General features: G+C 42.9%; 1 protein-coding gene across 2 annotated transcripts in view; it reads right to left on the reverse strand.

Moving 5' to 3' along the window:
* The window catches only part of DMRT1 (doublesex and mab-3 related transcription factor 1), a 95,113-nt gene that overhangs the window by 53,265 nt on the left and 18,172 nt on the right, over positions 1 to 23,676 (reverse strand). Inside the window, exons 3-4 of one of the 2 annotated variants that reach the window (XM_033123780.1) lie at positions 21,337 to 21,344; positions 4,558 to 4,839 (exon numbers count right to left, since the gene is read on the reverse strand). In XM_033123780.1, the coding sequence (XP_032979671.1) occupies positions 4,558 to 4,839; positions 21,337 to 21,344 (290 nt within the window). Of the gene's footprint in view, positions 1 to 4,557; positions 4,842 to 21,336; positions 21,345 to 23,676 lie in introns of both variants that reach the window. The other variant, XM_033123781.1, reaches the window with a different exon arrangement.

The raw sequence follows: 23,676 nt of genomic DNA on the forward strand, positions 1-23,676 counted from the left end.
ATGATGATGATCTCCACTAGAGTCAATTTTTTTCTAGGAATCAGAAAGGAGCTGTCTGTTGAAAAACATTCATATTGTTCCCTCAGCATACATTGATATACAAAGCAGCAAGGGGAGGAGGATAATATAAAATGGTGACTCACTCTGGTCAAGAGTTAGGAGGAAAGTGGGGTGTCTTAGCAATAGAGAGTCAAGAAAGTAGATGGCGGGGTGGGGTGGGGGGCGACCAGTTAGCTCAGTTGCTTAGAGCAGCGCTCTTAACAACAAGGTTGCCAGTTCGAGCCCCACATGGGCCACTGTGAGCTGTGCCCTCCACAACTAGATTGAAACAACTACTTGACTTGGAGCTGATGGGTCCAAGAAAACACACTTAAATAAATAAAAGTTAAAAAAAAATAAAGAAAGAAAGCAGATGGTGGACACACTGCCTAAGATTCAGGCCCTTTGGATCAAGCCAGGGTCGGACTAAGGGACAATCCAGTCAGGACAGACCAGCACAGTTGCTCTCCAGGTGCAGCTGTGGGACACCTTCCACAAAGGAGAATGAAACACATGGCAACAACCAAGGGGGAGCCCCCACCTATCCCTCTTCTGGAAGCCTCCACCAGTACGGAGCAAGGCATTGTCCAAAGATCAGAGCCAGGACACCTTCCTGAAACAGCAGAAACATCAAGAGCTTAGGCAAGGCCACATGCCAGACCACTGCCCCTTACACCTCTGCCCTCACAACTCTGATTAAAAGCTGAGCCATCCAGTTCCTATCCCTTGAACACTGGTTATAACTATGTATTATCCGTAGGTGTTCACTATTTAATTAATACTTCTTTATAACATATGCATCTTAACAAACGTATTTTGCACCATCATAATCTTTGTCTATGCTTTCAGTTTTGTATTTCCTACATGGATCAAATTCTTCCCCAACTCCGATAAAAATTATTCCACGTGCATTCCTACTTGGTCCACATTCACATTTTATAGTCCTTTAATGATAACTAAAATGTGCATTATGTATATCCTATCTTGTCACAACGGGGATCTGAGGTAGCTAACTAAATACATATGAACAAGAGGCTGAAAATTAAAAAGATTTAAAAAAAAGAGCACAGCCAAGTGAAAATAATGATTAATGAAACAAATTCACTACCGTTAATATTGGCATAGCATTTCTTGGTGTACAAAGAAACTTCCACAGTAATGATCTACTTCAGTCATTACCCTGCCTGATGTATCTATGCAACAATCCTATGAAGGTAGTAGTACTATGCTCACTTTACAGACAAAAAAACAACCCTGAGATTCAAAGGGTTAAGTATTTTGCTCAAGGCCTCAAGCCTACATGAATAGTTAAATCACAAGTTAGACTTGAATATGGATCTTCTAGTGCCAGATTCCATGTTCCTCAAAGCACTTCATATTGTTCCCCTCACTAAACAGGCCTGGTTTCCAGTCTAGGCTCTGCCACCAACTAGCTGTGAGTGCTAAGCCAATCCCTTCAGCTCTGGACCTCAGTTTTCTCTGTAGCGAGATGGGGCGGGGGTGTGAACTAGAGCTGTGTAAGATCCATTTCAGCTCTGATAATCACTGGACTGATTTTCACCTGTCATTTTGCAAATTGATGGCTTATATCTACGTTGGCTTTTGTCATTTTAATGTAAGGGTTTATTTTCAAGAAAACTAATTTTTGTGAACATGACCACAATGTTGTAAGCCAAGCTTGCATTTACATTTGGTTGCAAGGTTAATCCACAGACGTGTAAAATGTCACTTAGAAGGGATGGAGTCACCATATGGTAAAGTCCCCTCAATTGTTAGGATCATTTTGTATGTTATACACACACGTTGCAGGTGCACCTAGATATGCTTTGTTGATAATCGCGTTCACAGAAAATGTGTATGCAGATTCAAAAGCACCTTCCAAATAACAAGGAACCCAGCATATTTTAAACACTAATGGCTGAGACGGCACATTTCAGAAAAGCATTGGAGGCTCTATTCTCAGCCATCTGCAATAGCCACACATTAGTACTATTCTAGAAGTTTCTGCTTATTTTCCAACTTTGACAAATAAGGAAAATCAGCAAAGAGTTCCAAGGAGATCCCCAATGAAAAGCAAAGGACTTAGGTAGAAATTCCAAGCCCTAAAAAGGGCCTCTGTATTCGTCCTTACTTGATGGCAGTTTCCATAGCCCTGAGTTTATTGCAGACCCAGTTATAAAGGGATAGTGCTGAGAAGCACAATTTGGAGCCAGAAAGGTACAGATTCAAACTCCAGCTCTCCCGTTTGGAGGCCGTGTGACAATGGCTAAGTCAGCCTCCTGACTGACTCTCAGTATCCTCACCTGTAAAAAGGAGACAATACTATCTGCCTCCTCGGGGTATGACGGAGATTTACTGCTCATTATCCGTGTTATTATTTACTAAGAGGAATGACACCCACCACAGTAGCAGAGGAGGACCAACGTCTGCAAAGCAATTTGTTATATGAGACTATATTACCAAAGGTGACTGGCTGAAATAATAGAAAGGCTTAAGCCCAGCCCTCCAGGAAAACAAACTCGTATGTTAAATGATGCCTCAGCATCTCTCCTAGGCCTCAGACCAGGGCCAGTTCTCTCTAGTCTAGTAAGCAGCGGTTTAGAGAAAGCATGAACAGTATCAACACCGCATGCCCCGCAACAGGACTAAGCAAGTGTGGTTAAGGTGTCCCCTCCCACCTTTGCAAGCTGGGGGACAAAAACCTACCCAGGGGAATCCTTCCTTGCACACAGTGGCTGAGGCAGCTCTCCAAGACCAGCAACACTGCCATTCAAGAGAACCCTTCTCCTCCTGGCTATCCTCAAGAAGGGGCCTTGTAAGGGACCTCCAAGGAAATCCAAGGCCTCTGCCATTCCCTTCCCAGGTTTCCCAGGTAGAGTAAGAATAAATATTAGTGTGTCAGGCATCATATGCCATCATACGCCTTCTGAAAGATCTTGACAAAGTAGAAGGTAAATTAATTTAGGAGATTTCTGGCTCTGCTGGAAAGCTGATTATGAGCTTTCTTTAAGAAAACACTTAAGATTTTTCTTTCTCATCCTTTTTCTCATAAGCCAGCAGGTTCACAGACCCTCCTGCTTTATCCTTGAAGCAACCAGAGAACCACAACACTCCAGTAGTGGTCCCTGGTTCCTGGGAATCTGCAGGATGAGCTGGGTTTTTCAGAACCACAAGATACTTCTTTCTCCTTTCAGAGAGGAGAGTCTCTACTAGAAATCAACCTAAAACCTGTCCCAAATCATAAAATCCAGCTGGTACTCTGACAGACCTGTAGGGGTGCAGCTTGAAGACCCATAAATCATCGCATTTCCTTTACACTCACATTACCTCTCAATTCTAACATCAAAATGCTTTAAGCTCCCTTTTTTAAAAGTATGATTCTAAAAATAAAACGTATGGAAAACATATAAAACTGTGTAGCCCAGGGGATTAAAACTCACATATAATATGCTGGAAAAGTCAGATTCCTAAGGGTAGTGAGAGAATCCAAAAAAAATGGGGTGTTTTGAATATTAACTTCCCTATGCCTAAACAATGCAAAATGGAATAGAATTACTCAGAAAAAAATTCATCTCACATTTTCTTAAAAGTGGACATAAGAAGGTCAAAGACTTGCCTTAAACTCTCAAATGTATGCACTGCATTGTGCTGGCATCAAAGCCCCGCTGAGAAAGCCTGACTATGGTAAATGCATCCAAAATGAGCACAATTCTCCCAGAATCGTAACATCTTACAGTGGGAGTGGGGCGTGGCAGTGTTGAGTCCCAGCACTCGTGTGTACACATTCCCACAACAGGGTAATCCCACCTGTACATGCTTCTGGTGCCTTGGATCTGCTGCTAACATAGTGGCATGATGGAAATGGTTAAAATTGAGGGAGCAGAACAGCTCGAGATAAATGTTTCTTCCCTGACATTGCAAAAGGCTTTGTTTTACCCCAAATATTAAAAGCTCTTGATTGAACCCTTTTAAAAATGTATACTTAAGAGTATGAAAGACTGACCTCCATTCCCAGCTAAAATGCACCCAAGTAATAAATAAATAAATAATGCACTGACGTTGGCCCAGCACAGCAGTCACCTAATTCCTTTCCTTACCTTTCTCCCACCAAACATACAGATTACAACACTTCTCCTTCCTAGGGTGCAAATCCATCACGAAGATTACCCCCACCCAGAAGGCTGCACCCAGCATTTTCTAAGCTGCTCAAAGAAAGTTGGGGCAAGACTGCAGGAGGTAGGGTGTCCTACAGTAAGTGACTTGTGAATTTGACTCCAGCCACTGGGTATGTATGCCAAATAGTTCTGAAAAATGACAAAAGTAAAATTTGAAAAAGCAAACAACTATATGCATATTTCTTTACAACTCCTTGCAGCCAACTTCTGGGGTTAAATGATGTTATAGGTAGAGTGAAAAATTCTTCACATGTTTTGTATAATGTGCACACACACCAGCCGAAGTGTGGGTGTGTAGGGATGGGTGTCACATATTCACTTCACCCTCTGGGTGACATCTTACCTGCCACTGGTTTCCTGTCTGACCAGGCACATAAGGCGCTGGGAGGCTCCGAAGGCTGTTCTTCACGGGGGACCCCCCGAGGGGGCTTCCCACATCCCCAGAAGTGGAATCAGCAGCCAAGGCCATGGAGTACTGTGGGTAGTTGTACAGATTGTTGTAGTAAGGAAACAGGGACGGCTGGTAGAAGCTGCTGTAGTAGGTCGAGTCCGAAACCAGATCAGGTGTGTTCTCCACATGCCCTCTGCTGGTGACAGCAGGAATATCCTGGATGACCATACGTCCCTCTAGAAAGAAAAAAAAAAAGGCCAACATGGTATTAACCTGGGGAGCCACAAAACTTGACCTCTAAACCTCGTCAACACATGGCCATTCTCCTCAAGAACTGCAGAACAAGGCACCTGGGCATGCTGCCTCTTCTGCAGCCAAACCAAAGGGGGGCTTCTAAGGTTGGCATAATTCTGGGCAGACGACAGACTCTTGCTGATTATTTTTACTGAGAATACCAAACACATTTTAAGGGTCATTTTAATTATGTGAAGCCTGACCAGTAAATTCTACCCAGAAATTCTGTCCTAATGTCAAGAAATTAGAGATCAAATCTAATTAACCTGGCTGTCTACAGCATGCTTACAACAAAATTAACTGGACTTCATTTTCATAAGACAATAAAAGGAATCCCAGCACCCTTACTATGGTAGCCACATAGATATATCAGAAAGCCAAAGCAAGAGGTTAAGAGTTTAAGCAAACATCGTTTCCTTCACTTCCTTCCACAGCTGGAACCTTATCCTTCTGAAGTCTGAACAATGGTATAGACCAGGGGTAGACACTTCTGTAAAGGGTCAGTTAGTAAATATTTTAAGCATTGTGGGCCATTCAGTTGCAGAATATACAGGTTGTTTTGTAGTTTTGTGTTGCAATAAAACTTTATTCACAAACACAGGCAGTGGGCAGACATGGCCTCCAGACTATACATACCGTAGCTTGCCAGCCCAGCGTCTAGACTTTAAAACTGTGTCAATTCCAACAAGTAACAGAATGGACTCCGATGGACATTTATTAAACAATGTTCAAAGAGTTGGTCCAGGTGCCTGATATGGCTACAAGGTGTCAGGATGCCCTTGCCCAATGGCAGTCTACAGTCTAGGATGAAAGCTATTATGGGATTATAAAGAATAACAGGATTATCATTATCATACAGGCACACCCATGAACCTTGACAGGAATGCAAAGGCAGGAATTAGATGAAAAATGTGAAGAAGAGAGTAATGAGAAAAGGGCCGCAAGGACAAAGGAATGGAAGCAGGAACGTGGAAGGAGAACTGGGGAGTGATGGACAGGGCACCAGGTTGAAGAATTGAGTGAAAAAATGGAAAGCGAGGTCCAGTCTGAGAGGTGGGCTGAAGCAGGTGGGAGTGGGGAAGCCTCAGTCCAGCGCTTTGGCCTCGTCAGGGTGTGGTGGGGACCACTGAGGATTTCTGAGCAAGGAGCAGAGAAGGCAAGAGCTGTGCTTTGGGGTGATTTATCTGATGGCAATTCTCAAGACAAGTGAAGGGAAGAGAGACCCGCAGCAGGGAGATCCCCTAGAGAGACACTGAAGTAGTCAGGGAGAGACCTAGGGGACTCATGCAGGAGAGGGGACGGGACCTGTGCCAGGAACCCGCCAGGGACATGTGGGAGACAGAACTCAACAGAACGGGAGGACGGATGAGACATCAGGATTTAAGATGCAGAAGGCGAAGAAACGTAAAGCAGATGTTGGGAAGAGCAGGAAGCCTGTGGTAGAGGAGCGGGAGGTGGTAAGTTCTGCTTAATCAAGATGCCAGAGAGACACACAAGTGGAGGAGATGAATGAGAGTGAGAAACTTGACACTTGCGCTCATGGGAGAGGCTGAAGTTAGATGCTGAGATTCAGGAGTCACCACCGGGAGATGCCAGCTGCATCTGGGGAGAACAGGAGGGAGTCGTTACAGAAGAGCATGTTCAGAGAGAAGAGAGTCAAGGCTGAAGTCATGAAGAACTGAGGAGAAATGCAATATCCCAGAGGCCAAAGTTGACGTGGATTGAGGAGGGGACAGGCTGTGCTGTCACCTGCTGCTAAGAGATCAAGCAAAACTAGTTCTGGGAAAGACCAACAGCAGGATAGGTCGTTAGGGCCTTGTGGTTTTAGTACAGAAGGAGCAGAAGCCTATGAGAAGGCAAGGGGCAGGTAAGCTGAGGAGACAGAAGCCATGATCCTTCTGTCTCGCCAAAATGTAAGACCCAGCAAGCCGTGCCACGCCTGCTGGCTCACCCTTGCACCCCGTGCCCAGCGCGCTGCCGGACACATGTGGTACATATTTGTAGAAAGGATCAACGAACAATGGTTTTTTAAGTAGCCTGGCATGGAAATAAATGTGAGGAAATAAATAGAGGCTTCAGGGAACAAGAAGATGTTGTTATTTCATTTTTAAAACGTAAAGAAGGGTTGGGCATACGTAGGCAGGGAGAAGAAGCCAATGGAGACAGATTCCCAGGACAAGCAATGCACAGCCCAGAGCAGGTGCTCAGAAGTGTCCACCAGCTGAACGTGTGGAAAGAGAAAGAGAAAACGCATGTGAGTGTGTGTGGGGGGGGTGCGGGGTGGGGAGACATGACTAAAGGTGCAAGGTCTGGGTGAGATCTACAAAACATATTTTCGCGGGCTCATTTTAAAGTCAGCACTAATGTCTCTTCTCTGAAAGGATACCTCCTCCATCCACGTTTGGCTCCTGTCAACGCACTGTCAGGCCACTATTTTATTATATTGCTTCCCTTTCTTCTCTCCTCCTTTTCCCAACTAATGAGATGAGACATTCCAATTCCATTCTTCTACACCGTGTCTGGAGAAAGTCCATGTCACTCTCTCCTCCTCAACTTCCCCACTGATCCTTTTCTCATATTTTAAACACCAATTTAGTGACATCATAGGTGGTGTTCACTACCTAATTCTTTTGTTTGCAATGCCGGGTCTGTATTGTTTACCTTGATTGTAAGAGCAATAGAAACTCTGCCAAAATGATAAATTACATGGATGTTTAAACCAGAAAAGGAACGAATGACATGTTCTTACCACCCAGTCATAAGCATTTAATGGGACATCTGTATACGATCTCACAGACACTGAGGAAGGCATTTTAAATGTGTATCCCTACCCCTGCTGTGGAAAAATGCTGGATATCCCTTGGGGCCTGTCCGTCAAAAGCAAGGCTCTTTTACAAAATATGAAATACAGGAGCAGATAAAGAATTAAATAGAAACGCAAATACCGCAGCATTCTAGGATTAAGGCACAGGTTCCTGAATTTCTGCATCATAACCTTAGTCAGGACCTTTTATGAGGCCTCAGTTTGCTCAGCAACAAAATGATGTAATAACTCTCAACGTGACAAGAGAATGGCTTCAACAGACTGTAGAGTAAACCTCAAAAAAAAAGTTATGTCAGCAAGGATTTGTTTAGCTACAGCTGACTGTAATTAATAAACACCTTTCCACAACCATATTTCATTTCCTTCTTCAAATTATACTGAATATTAAGAATAAATTTTAACAAAAGAATAAATTAAGATATATATTAGAAATGTTTCATTTCATACCAGTACTTAAATAATAAAAATCATTTGAGCTCATAAGAGTAGATGCATAAATGTTTTACACTCTTAAAACGTTTAAGCACTCTTAAAAAGTGACATTTTTAAAAATGCTGAGAGAGAGGACCTAGATCCAAGGATACAGGAAACTACCAAAATCTGAATTTTATAAATCACCGAACAGTATTTTAAAGTTCCAAATTAAAACCCTTGGTCAATGTTAAAAACAGCTGTATGACCCCCAGCCTCTTTGCGCCTGGAAAATTCCCAAGGAGGAAATGAACATCCATCAGAGTCCATGTGTCTAAGCCAGTGCTGCTCAGAGTACGGTCACCGAATCGGCAGCATCCGCACAACCTGCGACCTTACAGAAACACTCATTCTCGGAGCCCACCCCACACCCCAAGTCTGAAACTCTGAGGGTCAGGCCCAGCAATCTGAGTTTTAGCTCTCAGTAGGTTCGCATACACTCAAAAGATGGAGAACCACTGGTCTCCTCTAAAGACTCAAAGCAATTTCTCCATAAATTATCCCCCTGGCTGCATCACTGTGACAGTCCTGACTGGCTGTCCAAGACGAGTATACAAATAAGTTCCACTGAATAAAGATGGGCTACCACTGACATCACCACTGACCTCGGACCACAACTCGTGGGTGCTGTACATATGAGGCTGCCCAATGGTTCTGATTCTCACGGCCTACACCCAGGCTTCCTTCATTTATTCTAACCACAAAAGCTTAATTCATCCATTGAAAGAAAACTTATTTCATTGCTTAGGCCCCTACTATTTGCCAGGCACTTTATTAGGTATAACATCACAGAGTCCAGAGTCAAACTTTAGTATTCCTCATAAGGCTTCCGGACAATCCAGAGGAGCAGGTAACACAAAATCACTTATTCTTGACCTTAAGTTGTCTTTATATTTGATTCATTCTTTAATTATCATATAACAACTATGTCCAAAGCTTTGCTTTAGATGCCAAACACACAAAGAAATACTGAAAATGTTTCATTTCTTAAGAATGTGCCATCTATTTGGGAAAAAAAATTAAGCATAGAAACCTTGAATGCAATAGTCTAATCGCCACAAGGACAGTTTAGGCAGATGTCACCATCAGCAAAGGCTGTGGAGACATGAGCCAGGATGGGGGTGATTTAGAGATGGCGGGGGTGTGGAGGCACTCAACGGAGGAGAATAATGTATCACTAGGATCACGAAGGGGGAAAAAGACAAGACATGTTCCAGGGACAGTGACCAGACGAGCCTGGCTGGAGTGCAGAGTTCATGTCAAGGGACAACAGATGATGAGAATGGAAAGTTACACAGGGTCAAATTGTGGAGGGCCTTGAATGTGAATGCCAGCCAAGGACTTCTGATTTCTCCTCAGGCTGCAGGGAGTCAACGAAGGTTTGCAGAGCAAGAGGGTAACATAAAAACGTTCCAGGAAAATTAATCTGACCCAAGCACAAAAGATCTAGGAGAATAAAAAGGAAGGAGAATAGACAAGGCTAGAACAGTCTATTCTGTATGTGTATGTATATATGCTCTACAGATCAGAACAGACTAGGCTCTTTAAATATTTCAGGCCTGAAAGGTAACTACCGTATTTCCCTGAAAATAAGACCTAGCAGGACCATCAGCCTACTGCGTCTTTTGGAGCAAAAATTAATATAAGACCCAGTCTTATTTTAATATAAGACCCGATATAATATTGTAATGTAAGGTAATATAATGTAATATAATACCAGGCCTTATATTAATTTTTGCTCCAAAAGACGCAGTAGAGCTGATGGTCCGGCTAAGTCTTATTTTCGGGGAAACACGATATGAGCTTGCATACAGAGGCTGTGGTAATAGGGGAAAAAAATGAACCTCATGAAAATCATTGGCATGTCTGGTGTTCTGGGAATTCCCTTCAAATAACCAAGTTATACTGATATTACCCATCACTCAGGGACCAGGGAAGCCACCCAGCTCTCCTTTCACACCCTCGTTCAACTGCTGAGTGAGTATATGATATTCACTCCATCCTGAGAAGGAACATACATACAGCTCTTGCCTACACTGACGGAGGGTAAGAATATATATAAGTAGAATAAGCCATCTTTCCAACCTGTGCTACAGCAGAATTCCCAGAAGAGTAATTAGAGACATTCTCTTCAACACTGGATGTCATCAAAGCTCTTAAGTCAGGCTTAGTGTCACTATTAGCTGGAGATAAACCTGATAGTAAGATTTCTAACTTTTAGGTCACAAAATATATAATGTCACCATATACATTTTGAAATCCGTATATCATCAAAAGTGGTTTTTCATGTGCAATCTCTTAATAGGCTAATAATCATTTTCTGAATCAGAGAAAAAAAAACCCAACCCAGTAGAAACGGAGAGCTGGTACCACTGACCTGGGCTGAATGCACCCACGTGTATCAGTGCCCTCACTGACTGGTTCCTCCTGCCCGGCCCATGCCGAATGCACACTGACTAAGTACAAAGACCACAGGAGTATACTGAAAAGGAAACATGCTAGGGAGTTTGCTGCAAATCCTTTCTTTAAGATTATAGTTGCTACACATTATTATATTAGTTTTAGGTGTACAACATAGCGATTCGACATTTATATACCTTACGGTGTCTTCACCACGATAAGTCTAGTAACCATCTGTCACCGTACAAAGCTATATTCCAGGTCTCGCTCTTTATGTTTCTAGAATAAAAACTGATCAAGATTCCTTAACAATGATATGAATAATAAGAGAAAGCTCAACAGCGTTGTTCCCAAGAAAATGTGGTAGGTTTCTTAACCAAGGGGTGGATCCCTTACAGGAATTATCAACCCCTAGGTCCCCCGCCAAGATGCAAAGTATGAAGTTAGATGGTTTAAGTGTTATCATTTATTACTGGTACAGTCCTAATTTGTGCTTTAAGGAAGAAAAATCAGCAGGACTGGATTCCACAGCTAGGAGAGGAACTGGAGAAGCAAGTATCTACACGCATGACCACCAGCATTCATCAGCAGAGACATTGCTTGCAGACTTGATCACTTTTTATTCCAATGCTCATTATTTGTGGCTCCATACATTTACCTTCCACAGTCCAGTTCTTTGATAAGGCTTCCCAATCCCTCTGCTACTTTTTTTGCACTAACATATGCAGCGTGAAATATGATTCACTCCTTCATGAGCGATCAATACCACACGATAAATACCCTTATTGATCTTGCAGTGTTATATGCTGGTCTCCCGGCCCATGGCATATTAATAGTAGTTAACCAGTAATTCATTTTAAGGTATGTGAAGGTTTTTTTCCCCACTCTTCTCTAGTGTCAAGACTCCCAGAGTGGTTGCACTTTTGAGTCCTTTATCTTCAAACCTGGAGCCACACTCCCTTCTGAATGACAAAACCAAATCTCAGTTTCCTATATCAAAGATCACATATGAAATCAAAATTTACAATTTACAATATGATTATTTGTGATTCACAATGATCTCATATAAACGGCTAATTTAGGTATAACAGGTATTGTCTTTGTAATCCAAACCTCACATGGAGCCTGTCCTACTTAGTTTCTAGTTTTAAGCGTTACCAGTTTTTTACTGCTAAACCTGAGAGAGCAAAATTAACTAACATGTGCTGAATGCTAGGAGAGTATAGAAAAAGTACAAGTCATTTTCCCCCATTTTTTTTTCTTAAGGAAAATTAAGGTCTTAAGAAAGAGTCCATGTCATTTGATGATGGCATGTCATGGAATCTAGAGGGTGGCAGTGGGGTGTGCTTTCACTGCAACATGAAGGCTTCATTTACTCAACTCCCTGCTTTTAGCGTTATTTTCTGCAGGGCAACCCTGGGTCCAAACTAATCAGTTCCTAGCATTTCCTAGACTTCGGAAAAACCCAAGGTGATCCTTCAGGACTTTTCCTCTACAAGGGAGAAAAACCTAAAGGGAGATATATGGAGAGAGAAGCTGTTCCATGAGCTGACACCTGGGCCCTCTCAGCACTCCTACAATTCCAAGAACGGAAGTCTGCCATCTTGACTGAGGAAATGAATTAGTTTCCTCCAGTAAAGGAGAGCTGGCACAGAGAGGCCTGATAATAGAGGCAGCAGTATGCCTGCTATTCACACCACTACCTGCTGACTGTGACAATGAATGAGGGACCTCGCCACACCTGTCACCTTCCCCTGCCGAAGAAACAATTCATGTTCCATGCAATAAACTCACTGAGCACCTGTGCAAGGCAGTCTGTCCAGTACCTCGGGGCACAAGGCATGTAGTCTGCGATGCTGCAGGCTCAGCAGTAAGGAGAGATCCTGAAACTAACACACAGAAGGAGAGGCTGACCAAGGCTGTGGGAAAATACAAAACTGTGAGGAAGGGAGGCTGAGATTAAGTCCAACCTTCAAAGTACAAGTTCTGCTGATGTTGGCTCACGAACGTCACTCTTGTACACAGGCATGGACTATGTGAGAGCCGATTTCTCCTTTTCCCCAAGGAATTTTTAAAAATGTAATTTGGTGTCCTGGAGCAAAGTGTCCAGTTCACTTTTCTTCTTAGGGTAAAGGTTTCAAATAAATAACCTGAAGTTGGCCTTTAAAGTTAGGAGCAGGCTTGGTTCAAAGGTGTGGGATACAAAGGGGTCCGGGAAAAGAGAGAGAGAAAGAGATACATGGAGAGAGGGAGGGCGGGAGGGAAAGAGATAGCTAGATGGATCGTTGAGCATGACCAGAGCAAAGAAACCAACCAGGAGACATGGGAAAAAGATGGAGAAAATATAAAAGTGTAGGGAGCAAATACAGGCCTTCCAAGGGAGCTCACCAAGATTGGAAGCAGGTGGCCCTGGGGCTATTGACAATCCCAGTAAGTAATAATCACAGTAAGTAATCTCAGTAAGTAACAAACCTTGTGGGCAGCACCTCCCAAAGTGCTGGACCAAGGAGGGAAGCCCAAGAATAACAGAAGCTAATCCTTGCTCTCTAGAAGCTCACCCTCCATTGATGACAAATGCCAAGGGAGAACTTCAAGGATCAGAAAAGGTTTTTCATAGAAGAGACAGAGAGGGAGGGAGGGGGGGGGGAGGGAGGGAGGGAGGGAGGGAGAGAGGGAGGGAGGGAGGGAGAGAGGGAGAGAGAGAGAGGGAGAGAGGAATTCTGTATTAAGTAGAGGAGGCACAACACAAAATGTTTCTGGGACGGTAAGAGAACAGCCGGTACAGCAGGGCAGGGGGAGCACAGGGTCCCCCACAGGATGAGAATGAGGGTGCTGCGGGCATAGTAATATATAGTTTAGACTCTCTTCCAAGGAAAAATACTCAACGGACCTGAAGACACTTAAAGTACAGGGTTCACTGTGTGGTCCCAAGGAATACCCATGGCAGTGTGGCAACCCCTACCTCACACATATTCGCACCTCTGGGCGTTTTTATTCCTGGGTTTCTGCTCTCCCCTCCCTGGCTCCCGCTCTCTCTGTGTGTCTTCCCTTTTCTCCTGCCCTCTGCATAAGCCTCAGAATTCCCCAGGGCCATCCAGAGAAACTGTTAGCCCTACAGTGGGAGTCAGATATAGACAAAATGCCTTCTCTCTGACTTTACTAGAAAATGTCTCATGGCCAAGAAAGAAAGAGGTTTTCCCTCTTTAGGCCAGTTCAGAATTTCCTATCATTGGCAAGATGCCAGAGACAGTTTGGGACTCTGTCAACACCTGCCAGCAGACTGGAGAAGGCAGTGCCACACAACAGGCCAGCAGCAAGGCTTGAGTTGGGGAGTGGATGAGACAAGAGGGAAGTTGACCTCTCCATCAAGTACTCTATTCTAAAAGAGATCATATAAAGAGAATCCCTTCTCGAACCTTTTTAGTGCCTCTTATACTGAGAAAATTTTAAACTAGGCGCATATTGGACTGACTGTATACATATATTTAGGTCTCCACAGAAGACGTTTTCTCTGAACTGTATTTGGACAGCTTAAAATGTAGTCTTAATTTACTAGGGTCTTTTTCCTTGGGCATGAAGGGTTCTGAACACAGGAGCTGTCAGAGGGACACATTCTTACATTTGCTCATGGCCGGCACCCTTTAGGTTTGGGATTTAGATTCTGCTTCTAAAACTTTCTTTTAAAAATAAGATCATAGATGTTTGTTGTTGCTCCTGAAGCTCCCAGATGGTGGTCTAAAGTGGACTGAACCCCACGTGAAGGGATAAAAAAACAAATTATATCACATCATATTGTTCCACACAGCTTTTGTTCAACTCAAGATCATACCAGTTCAGTTTCATATTGCCAGTTTTCAGTCAGGTATATTTGTCTTGTAAAATGTTTCAAGTATTTGACAATAACTTACTGAATTGTGAGAGACTGGGCTCCCCAGGAACTAAATCTGCCTCTACACAGCTCACCCTGGCTGCACCGGCTGGGGGTGGAGGCTAAAATTCTTCAGGACCAAGCCACAACTCAGACCACTTTACATGTGAGTCTCTGGCAATGGGACCCAGGCATCAGAACTGCTCAGAGCCACCAGCGTGACGCCAGCACCAGCAGGTTGAGAACTGCTTTAAATCCATCAGAGGTAGGTGTTCTAATGCCATCTTACCACGGCAGGTACAAAAATGTGGTTGGAGACCCCCTGTCCACAACTCCCTTTCAAGGGTCCACAAGCTCAAAAGCATTTCCATATTAACAGGACGATGCGACCTTCCTTTTTCACTGTGTTGGTGTCTGTGGTGATGACGCAGCAGTGGTGGTGGGAAAGCCACTGGTGCCTTAGCACAAATCAAGCTGCACTCATAGTGACTGCACTGCTGCTCGGCTATGAAGGAAAACATTTAAAAAATCAAAACATGTTTCATGTCAACTTTGCTTAAGATGCCCTTGATGAAGCAGAAAAAAACAATAGCTTGATCAAATCTCTACTTTTAAGTGTGTCTTTTTCATCTTGTGACAAGATGGGAAGCACTCATCATGCACATCCAGGGGATGATTCTACTGAAGAAGGCACTTCTGCAAATGTTAGAATTAAGAGCTAAACTCGCTGTTTTTTATTTTAATGGACAAAATTTTTCTTTAGTGGATGAAAAGGGGGCGCTAAGGAAAGGAACCACACAGGGTGATCTGGTCATACATTCCTAACTGGGCAGGTCATGTTGGATGGTCACTCCCTGAGCATGTAATTTCTTTAGTAAAAGGCTTATCTTTGCCTTAAGCAAGCCCTGTCCATTGTTTCTGTGCATCCAGGGTAACACACCTCAGAAATGCCTCTTTTCAGACCCCTCAGAAGTGTAACCACCCTCAAGGGAACACATAATCTTCACTAGCCTGTAACCCAATTCCTGCCTTACTTTCTCCCATCTTCATGTAATCTTCTTTACGTTCCCTCCTTAATTCCAAATTGCATGAAAGAAACTGCAAAACTCATTCTCCGTAGCATTTGAGATCTTGGTTCCCGGCAATTGTCGTTCAGTTTTGGCTCAAATAAACTCTTACAGAAATTCTCTACAGGTATGGAAGTTTCTGACATTGAGAACACCATATACTTGAAAGAATGATTAACGACCAAGTATGGTTACTGAGACTTGGGTATTTGGCAGACATTTTCTTGAAAATGAACAAAGTGAGCCTATCACTTCAAGAAACAAAACTGACAGTATCTGCTGCTAAAAATCTGAGCTTTCAAATAAAAATTAGAATTTTGGAAAACTTAACCACCACCATCATGTGTTTGACAGCTTCTCAAATGTAAAGACTCTTTTGATGAGATCAGTAATGATATTAATGAATGGGATATTCTGGTATTTTTGTAATGAAACATGTCAACACTTGGAAGATGTGCTTAACTCAGTGAACTAATAATATTTTCTAAATGACCAATGCATGAGGTTACAAAATCAAGTATGGGTGAAAAATCCATTCGAAGAGCAAGATAAACCAATGAGTTTTAATTTAACGGAGCACAAAAGCTCAGTAGCATGGTTTCAGAATCATTGCAACTAATTTTTAAGAAATTATTATTTGTCAAGTTTTGGTCTCGTATCAATGAACAGTCACAATGATCTGAACTATTTATCTACGTGAAGCTGAATTTTATTCATGTATTTCAATCAAAACAACAAACCAAATGAAGATGTAGATATTAAGCCAGCCAGCTGTGTCCTAGTAAGCCAAAGAGATTTGCAAACATGTGAAACAATGTCACTCTCCTCACTTTTTTTTGGACAAATATAGTTTATTTTTCATTAAAATATGTTAACGAGTAATGTATTTATTACTTTAAGGGAATTAGGTATATTTTTAATTTCGCAGTTTTAGTTTCTAATTCAATAAATATTGACAGATACAACTCACATAAACAAAAGCTCTTTGAGGTCCTGAATCATTTTGAAGAGTGTAAAAGGGTCCTCTAACTAAAAAGTTTGAGAACCTGTCTTAAAACCTCTCCTCTTTCCAGGACCGATTTCAGAGTAATTGGAGTCCAGTGTCTCATTCTGAGCTAGCTCCCTGAGCTGCTAACAATCAGCAATAAAGTCCCAACTGGGATCTCTGGCTTTTGTCCTTAAGCCTGGAACAATCCTTTCAGCGAAAAAGGCACACACCACTACACAGCATGCTAGGCAACAGGGCCTTGGGTTGAGAAAGCTGGCTCCCAAGTCAAACTGCTTGATCAGATCTGAAACCTACTGCCCCAGGACCTTGGGAACAGTTACTTAACCCTTCCGTGCCCCAGTGTCTGTTGTAACTTGGCGATCAGGCTGCTACTTACATCACAGAGGGCTGGGAAAGGTTCTGACACATGGTAAGTGCTCAATAAATGTTAGATATTGTTTATTATCACAATCACAATACAGTGATAACATTCTCTGCCATAAGCAAGGCAGTCACTAAATAACTGTACAAAAAAAAAGTTCTCCTTGCTCTAAACGCTCATCTTCGGGATACGAGGCTGTAGCTGGGGTGGCCTCCCGAATGCTGTGTAGCTGGAAAGGAGCTGAATCCTCCACTCCTGGCCTTCTCTGAGGTCAGACAGTAGCCTTGAGTGCAGTCCGGTGTGCTAGCACTCCCTAAAGTCGTAATCAGGAAATGCGGAACAATCTGTTTCTCCCACAAGGCAATCATGACAGGGCTATTTTAAACGTCAAACACAAACCTGGAGCCAGGAAAGCAAACAAACTCTTCACTGTGTACCTACCTCGAGGCCCCAAACCATCTCTACTTAGTGAGACAAACACAGCCAGGTGGAGAGCTGACGCCTCCTTTCCTTCCCCAAACTTCACCCCCCTCCCAGCCCCACCTCCTTGGGAGAAGTGCAGCTACCATAGTGCTTCCTTTAAGTAAGCCAGGGATTTTATTTAGTTGGGGGACTGCGGCTGTTCCAGGGCTGAACTTTCAGCTTGCTATAAAGTTAATGTGCTATTCAATGTTCATTCCAGGCTAGACTGTGGGGCTGTGTACTTTCTGCCACCCCCAAAAGGCCATTATCTGTAATTGCCCATTATCATGCATAATTATTTCTCCTAGCTTAGTCTATGACCTCCAGGGTTGCCCACGGTTACAGCTAACTGCTCTGTCTTACCAAATTTGTGAAGGAAGCTTTTCTGATCTTTAGTACTTTTTAGTGGTATATTCCAAAGCCGACATCAGAAACGTTTTATAGGCACACTTATCTTGAGTTGGGAATAATTCAGATTTCTTCCAGATGCACCTTTCCTACCTCCACAGAGTTTTACCTCCCCTCAAATAATAGGAAAAATAAAGCACAATCAACTCTCCATTATGTGGGAGCTGATAACCCAAACTGGGAATTATCTGGAGCCCTTTACACTCCCTTGTCTTTGATTTGGCTCTTTAATTGTATCATGCTTTTTATAGATTGCTACTGGGAGAAGGTGGAGAAAGGGAAGATAATAGAGAAAGAGGAAAACTTCAAATCTTAAATTCAATATACACGCTCCCACATTTAGTATTTTTTGAGTGGAAGGAAGAACTATATTCAAATCAGTGGTTAAAATGAGATTTGGGGATTCTACATACATTTAAAATATTAATTCTAGAACTGCCATCTGGTGATACACCCCAAAGCATCACCTTCCATTTATCTCACTTTCATCATTAGCAGGGCAAGAGAAAAGACGCTAGGGACTGCTGGCTGTACACGTGGCTGCTGAAGTGCTTCGCCATTCACTGGCCTTCCTGTGTCTTCCTCGCCATGGCCTCCTTCCGCAGCCCCACCGCACGGCTCCGGTATGAGGGTGTGAGACAACATGTACCTCAAAGGCTATTATTACAAGGTTCACAGAAACCCCCGAAAGTGTCCATATCTAGGAATGAAACCACTCGACTGTTGCGTGGCCGCTAACCAGCCCCGCGTCTGAGACTGTCGCCCGGAATCTCCCTGGAGCATGCACTCTCTGCATGTGCCATCTTTGTTTCCCTTCTGTCTTTCCTTCCCTTTGAGTAAAGCACCTCTGGAATTAAAAGAAGTCGATTCTAAACATAAAAACTAGTCCATTCTTTCAACTAGTCCATTTTTACCAAAGTCAGGTAAGGTGAACCACAGAGAATTAAACCTAACAGCTTTTCATGGAATCAGACAGAAGAGAAGGCTCGGGAAGTAATTCTACCCCTTGTTTCAATGCTTGGAGAAGTTAAAGTCTAAGGATGTGTGTGCAGCCAGCAGTGGGACCTCCGCCAGGCCCCGTCTGACACCTCACGCTTTGCCACCACGCTGTCGTGAAGGAAAAGGAAGCCGTAGCTGTGGCCAGTAAACACTGTCAGTTCAAAGGCATCGTTGCTACTGACAAGGAGTCGATGCTGACGATTTCCTGGGACAGAATCTAAGTGACGACTAACTTTAAACACTGGCACGGAGGTGAGTCAAACAGAGAGGTCGAGATTTCTCAGCCTCCAAAGACAGAGACCATAATGGTCAGGACCTCGTCCCTTCCATTTGGAACGTCAGGCAGGGCAAGGGCTTGGTCAGAGCTGGTCCAAGGCCATGGTGCATGGGCCCAAAGCCTCTAGCTTGTAGTTCTTCTGGCTCCTCCCTAAAGCAGCTCGCTCCAGCCCTGGGTCCTGGTCTAGTTCTGCAACTACAGCCTGTTCGCCAGCAACAGCCAAGTGTGTTGTGCTCTTCTCCAAGTACAAATGCTCTGTAGCATAAGAGAGGATCGTCTCCAAACTCTCAGTTATCTCCTCACAGCTCAGTGCTCCACAAACGTGTCACAAAGCACAGGGACAGCAGGGTGCAGCAAAAATGGTCACACTTGTGACAATTCCTGCCTCCCCAACATAGGGGCCAGAACTCGAATTCCCCACGTCTGTGCAGTAAGGGCCTAGGCCTGCGAAGTAAGCTCTGCCGATCGCATTGCCCAACTGAGACTCTTCAATTGTGACAATGCCTTTTTTTTTGGCTGGATCCAGAGCCTTCTGGCTTTCGATAACGGCAGAGGTAGCAGTTACAAGATCCTGAGGACTCTGTCAACTTGGTAGATGTATGTGTAGACACACACATATATGTAGCCATATGATACACATATACATATAAGGTGTGACCAAAAAATATGGTGAATGTTTAAATTTAAAAAAAGTTATTACAGTAAAAGACACGTTGCCATTAATCCCCTTCAAAATACTCCCCCTCACTTTGAACACACTCACCCCATTGTTCTTGCCACTTTCTGAAGCAGCTCTGGAAGTCCTCTTTCATGAGTGTCTTTAGTTGTGCTGTTGTGGCTACCTCGATGTCCCGAATCAATATAAAATATTTTCCTTTCATGGTCATTTTGACTTTGGGGAAGAGCCAGAAGTCACACGCTGTCAGATCCGGTATATAAGGTGGATGAGGACACACTGCAATGTTTTTATTTGACAGAAATTGCCGTAACAGAAGCAGAGTGTGACACAGAGTGTTGTCATGATGGAGGATGAAGTAAAGACACTCACAAAAGAGGACTTCCAGAGCTGCTTCAGAAAATGGCAAGAATGATGGGATAAGTGTGTTCGAAATGAGGGAGATTAATAACAATGTGTCTTTTACTGCAATAAATTTTTTTTAACTTAAATATTCACTGTATCTTTTGATCACATCTCATATATATATACTCACATACATGTATATGCATACATACAGACACATGCACATACACAGATATCTATATCTATCTACATATCAATCAACATCCTAACTGAAAAGAAAGTCAAATCTTAACTGAAAGAAATGATTACCAAGAGCCAAGCAGGGCCTGTCAACTAAAATGTTACCATGGCAACTAAGAAACAGCATGACAGAAGCTACGTAACTAGCCAACTTCTTACAACTACAGTCACACTGGTATCCCATCTCCTTTATTTACCTCACCTAGTGACCTGTGCTGTACAGATTTTGTCCATCTGGATCACTAGCAATCCAACATGCTTTCAGAAATTCCATTTCACAGAAAGGTCACCAGTATCAAGAACTGCTTGGCAACATAGCAACGCCTCCCTTATCCACGTTTCAGGACCCGCAGTGGATGCCTGAAACCACAGACAGTACCGAACCCTATGTATTTTATGTTATTTCCTACACATACATACCTATGATCAAATTTAATTTATAATTAGGCACAGTAAGAGATTAACAACAACTAATAATAAAATAGGACAATTATAACAATATATTGTAATAATTAGAATTCTGTGAATGTGGTCTCTCTCAAAATATCTTATTGTTCTGTCAATGTTCGTCACTCACCCTTCTTGTGATGGTGTGAGATGATACAATACCTACATGATGAGATGAAGTGAGGTGAATGACCCAGGCATTTTGACATAGCGCCAATACGTAACAATCGCACTGTAGCTTCTCTTTGGCATATCTGAATCGCTAGCATCACTACTCTTGCACTTTGGGGCCATTAAGTAAAATAAGGGTCACTTGAACAGAAACACTGCGATACCACGACAGTCAATCTGATAACTGTGATGGAGGCTCCTACGTGAGTAACCGGTGGGAGCCGCTGGACAAAGGGATGGCTCATGTCCCGTGTGGAACATCGCAAGATTTTATCACTCTACTCAGAGCAACACACAACTGTAACCTCAGAAAGCAAAAGCACAGATTAGGGAGGCCTACTGTACTCAAAGTAAACACCTTGGAGGTGGGGAAGTCTGCGGCATGGTGGGAGGGGTCCATAAACTCTAAAACCACGGGGCCTGCGTGAAAGGAGCCCTCTGCAACAAAGCAGTCACAAACCCTGGGCAGCACATGGTATCCTCTGTGGCTTTGTCAACCACCAGCCTCACCTGTGCTCCTCAAGATTCATTCCATCACAAACAATACTGGATTGACAAGAGAATTAAAAAATTGTTGAAATCAACGAGGCAAGGGTCATTATCTGAAAAACAACAAGGCATATACTCCTACAAACACACAGTTTAAAGATTAAGTTGGTTTCTTTTTCCCCTGGAAAGGAAACAACAAAATAGGCAGAGCCTTGAGACTCACCTGGGGATTCTCTTTCATCCCTGAACTAGACACAGACCAGAAAAGTAGTGGTAAGGCTGACCTTCTGAGAAGGGACTGCAATGCTGAGACTAAAAGGATTTCAGAGCTGAAGAGCTGAGCTTAGTGAAAAAATGATGATGGGTGCTGACCCAGGAAGGATTCACCAAAAATTCAACCACAGAGAAGCTAACAGAGCTGTTCTTTCATGTGTGTTGAGCAGTCAGTCATTTGCCCCAGAAAGGTCAACTTGTGAGAAAAAGCTCTCAAAAACTCAACCAATTCATTCATTCATTCATTCAACACCAACGGGGTGCTCAACTGTTTGTCTCCTAGGTAGGAAGGGTCACTTTATCATGACATTACCATATATACATGCAGGTGCCTTCACGTTCAGCTGAGTCTGAAACGAGGAAGCCCACCGACTCCACCGAATGTATACAGCACTTTATTTACTGCAAGCCCAAATACAGAAATGCAGACTTGCATTAATAGCTAAAATAAAACAAATGTGTAGACAAGGAAAAAAGACTATTAAACAGCGAGACAGAAAATATGACACCTTAAGAAAAACTAAGAAAATAATAAGCAACAGATTATTAAATTCTAAGGGACTGAAAAAGCAAAAATAGGGAGGAGAAACAAAGTCACTGGAGATTAAATATGGAGAGTTTTAAGCCAATTATAAAAGATCAAAGAGAACAAGAGAGGGGAGGAGTAGCCTTACAAGTAACCGAGATAGGAGACCTTGGGAGAAATATGATCAGGGAAAAATCATTACAGTTTACAGTAAAAAGTAATCTAGGGATGACTTTAAAGAAAATTCACTAGAGACCACTACTAGGAGAACAGCACGGAGACAGAATTCGAAAAGCTCCTTATTTTAAAAAGGCACACAGCTCTGGAGAAAAGGTACTTCCTATATATGGAATGAATAGCACTGCCAAAGTGAAACGTATCAATGAAATAATGACAGTGTGTCTTGAGCCACATTTTGAATTTCTATACTATTAGCCCCTGGTTAGGAAATTAGGCTTGGTCTCCATTACATGCCACCATGGGTAAAGGGAAGAGGCAATGGCTGCGGAATTAGAAGAGTGTCCTTGAAACTCACTTAATACTTTCTGTTTGGCCCCCAATAAAAATCTGCCCCCTTTGAATAATGTCAACTTCCTCAAAAGTCTCAACCATTACTTATCCTAGATTTTATCCAAGAGGAAACTGAGCCAAGAAATGAGCTGCTAAAACAAATGATGCGAACTTTTCATGTTATGTCATCTTTCACTTAGGAAACAGTCTGCAATTTACACATATTCTTTCAGATGCTACCCACCATAACTCTAGGAGGGCGAGAAAGCAGGAACTTCTGTGTCCCCGCCCCATCCCAAGGAGGAGCTGGCTGTGGCTTAGAAAGGGGTCCTGAACACAAAGGAATACAGCAGGAGCTGGAATCTGCATTAAACCCAGGCCTTTGATTCCAGGTTTGGTACCTTCTTACAATGACATGAAAAACAAAGACACCCAGCTCTTCACCTTTATTCTGCGTAGTTAATGCCGTGTATTTTGGGTTTGTTTTTTCTTTTTAGTAATCAATACACTGGACATTATGAAATATCAAAGTCAGAAAGCCCAGGGAAGTACAGAATACTGCCAAGGAATCCCCACGATAACTAGCATGTAAGATCAAGGATAACGCCTAACTTACAAAACTTTTCTTTCCTATGTGAGAGTGTATAGATCACTCTATAACCATAAGGATGACTAAATGCTTATGGTTTAACTGAATTTACAGAATGAGAAAATGTGACATAATAACACAGCAGCTCCTAAGAAAATATATCTCAAGAAAAAGTGGGGAAAGAGAGAGAAAGAGAGCTCTAGACACCAACTCTTCTACTTACCCCTGTACCTGGATACAAACTTGTTCACCTGGTTTAGTAACCTGGCTGCCTAGTGGGTCCCAAATTAGTACCATCATCACTGGGGTGATGGAGCCCAGTAGAGGGCATGAAATGGGCTGCGAGTCCCAGCCCTGGGTTTGAA

Source organism: Rhinolophus ferrumequinum, chromosome 12, assembly GCF_004115265.2.
Source record: "Rhinolophus ferrumequinum isolate MPI-CBG mRhiFer1 chromosome 12, mRhiFer1_v1.p, whole genome shotgun sequence".
Classification (NCBI taxonomy): Eukaryota; Metazoa; Chordata; class Mammalia; order Chiroptera; family Rhinolophidae; genus Rhinolophus; species Rhinolophus ferrumequinum.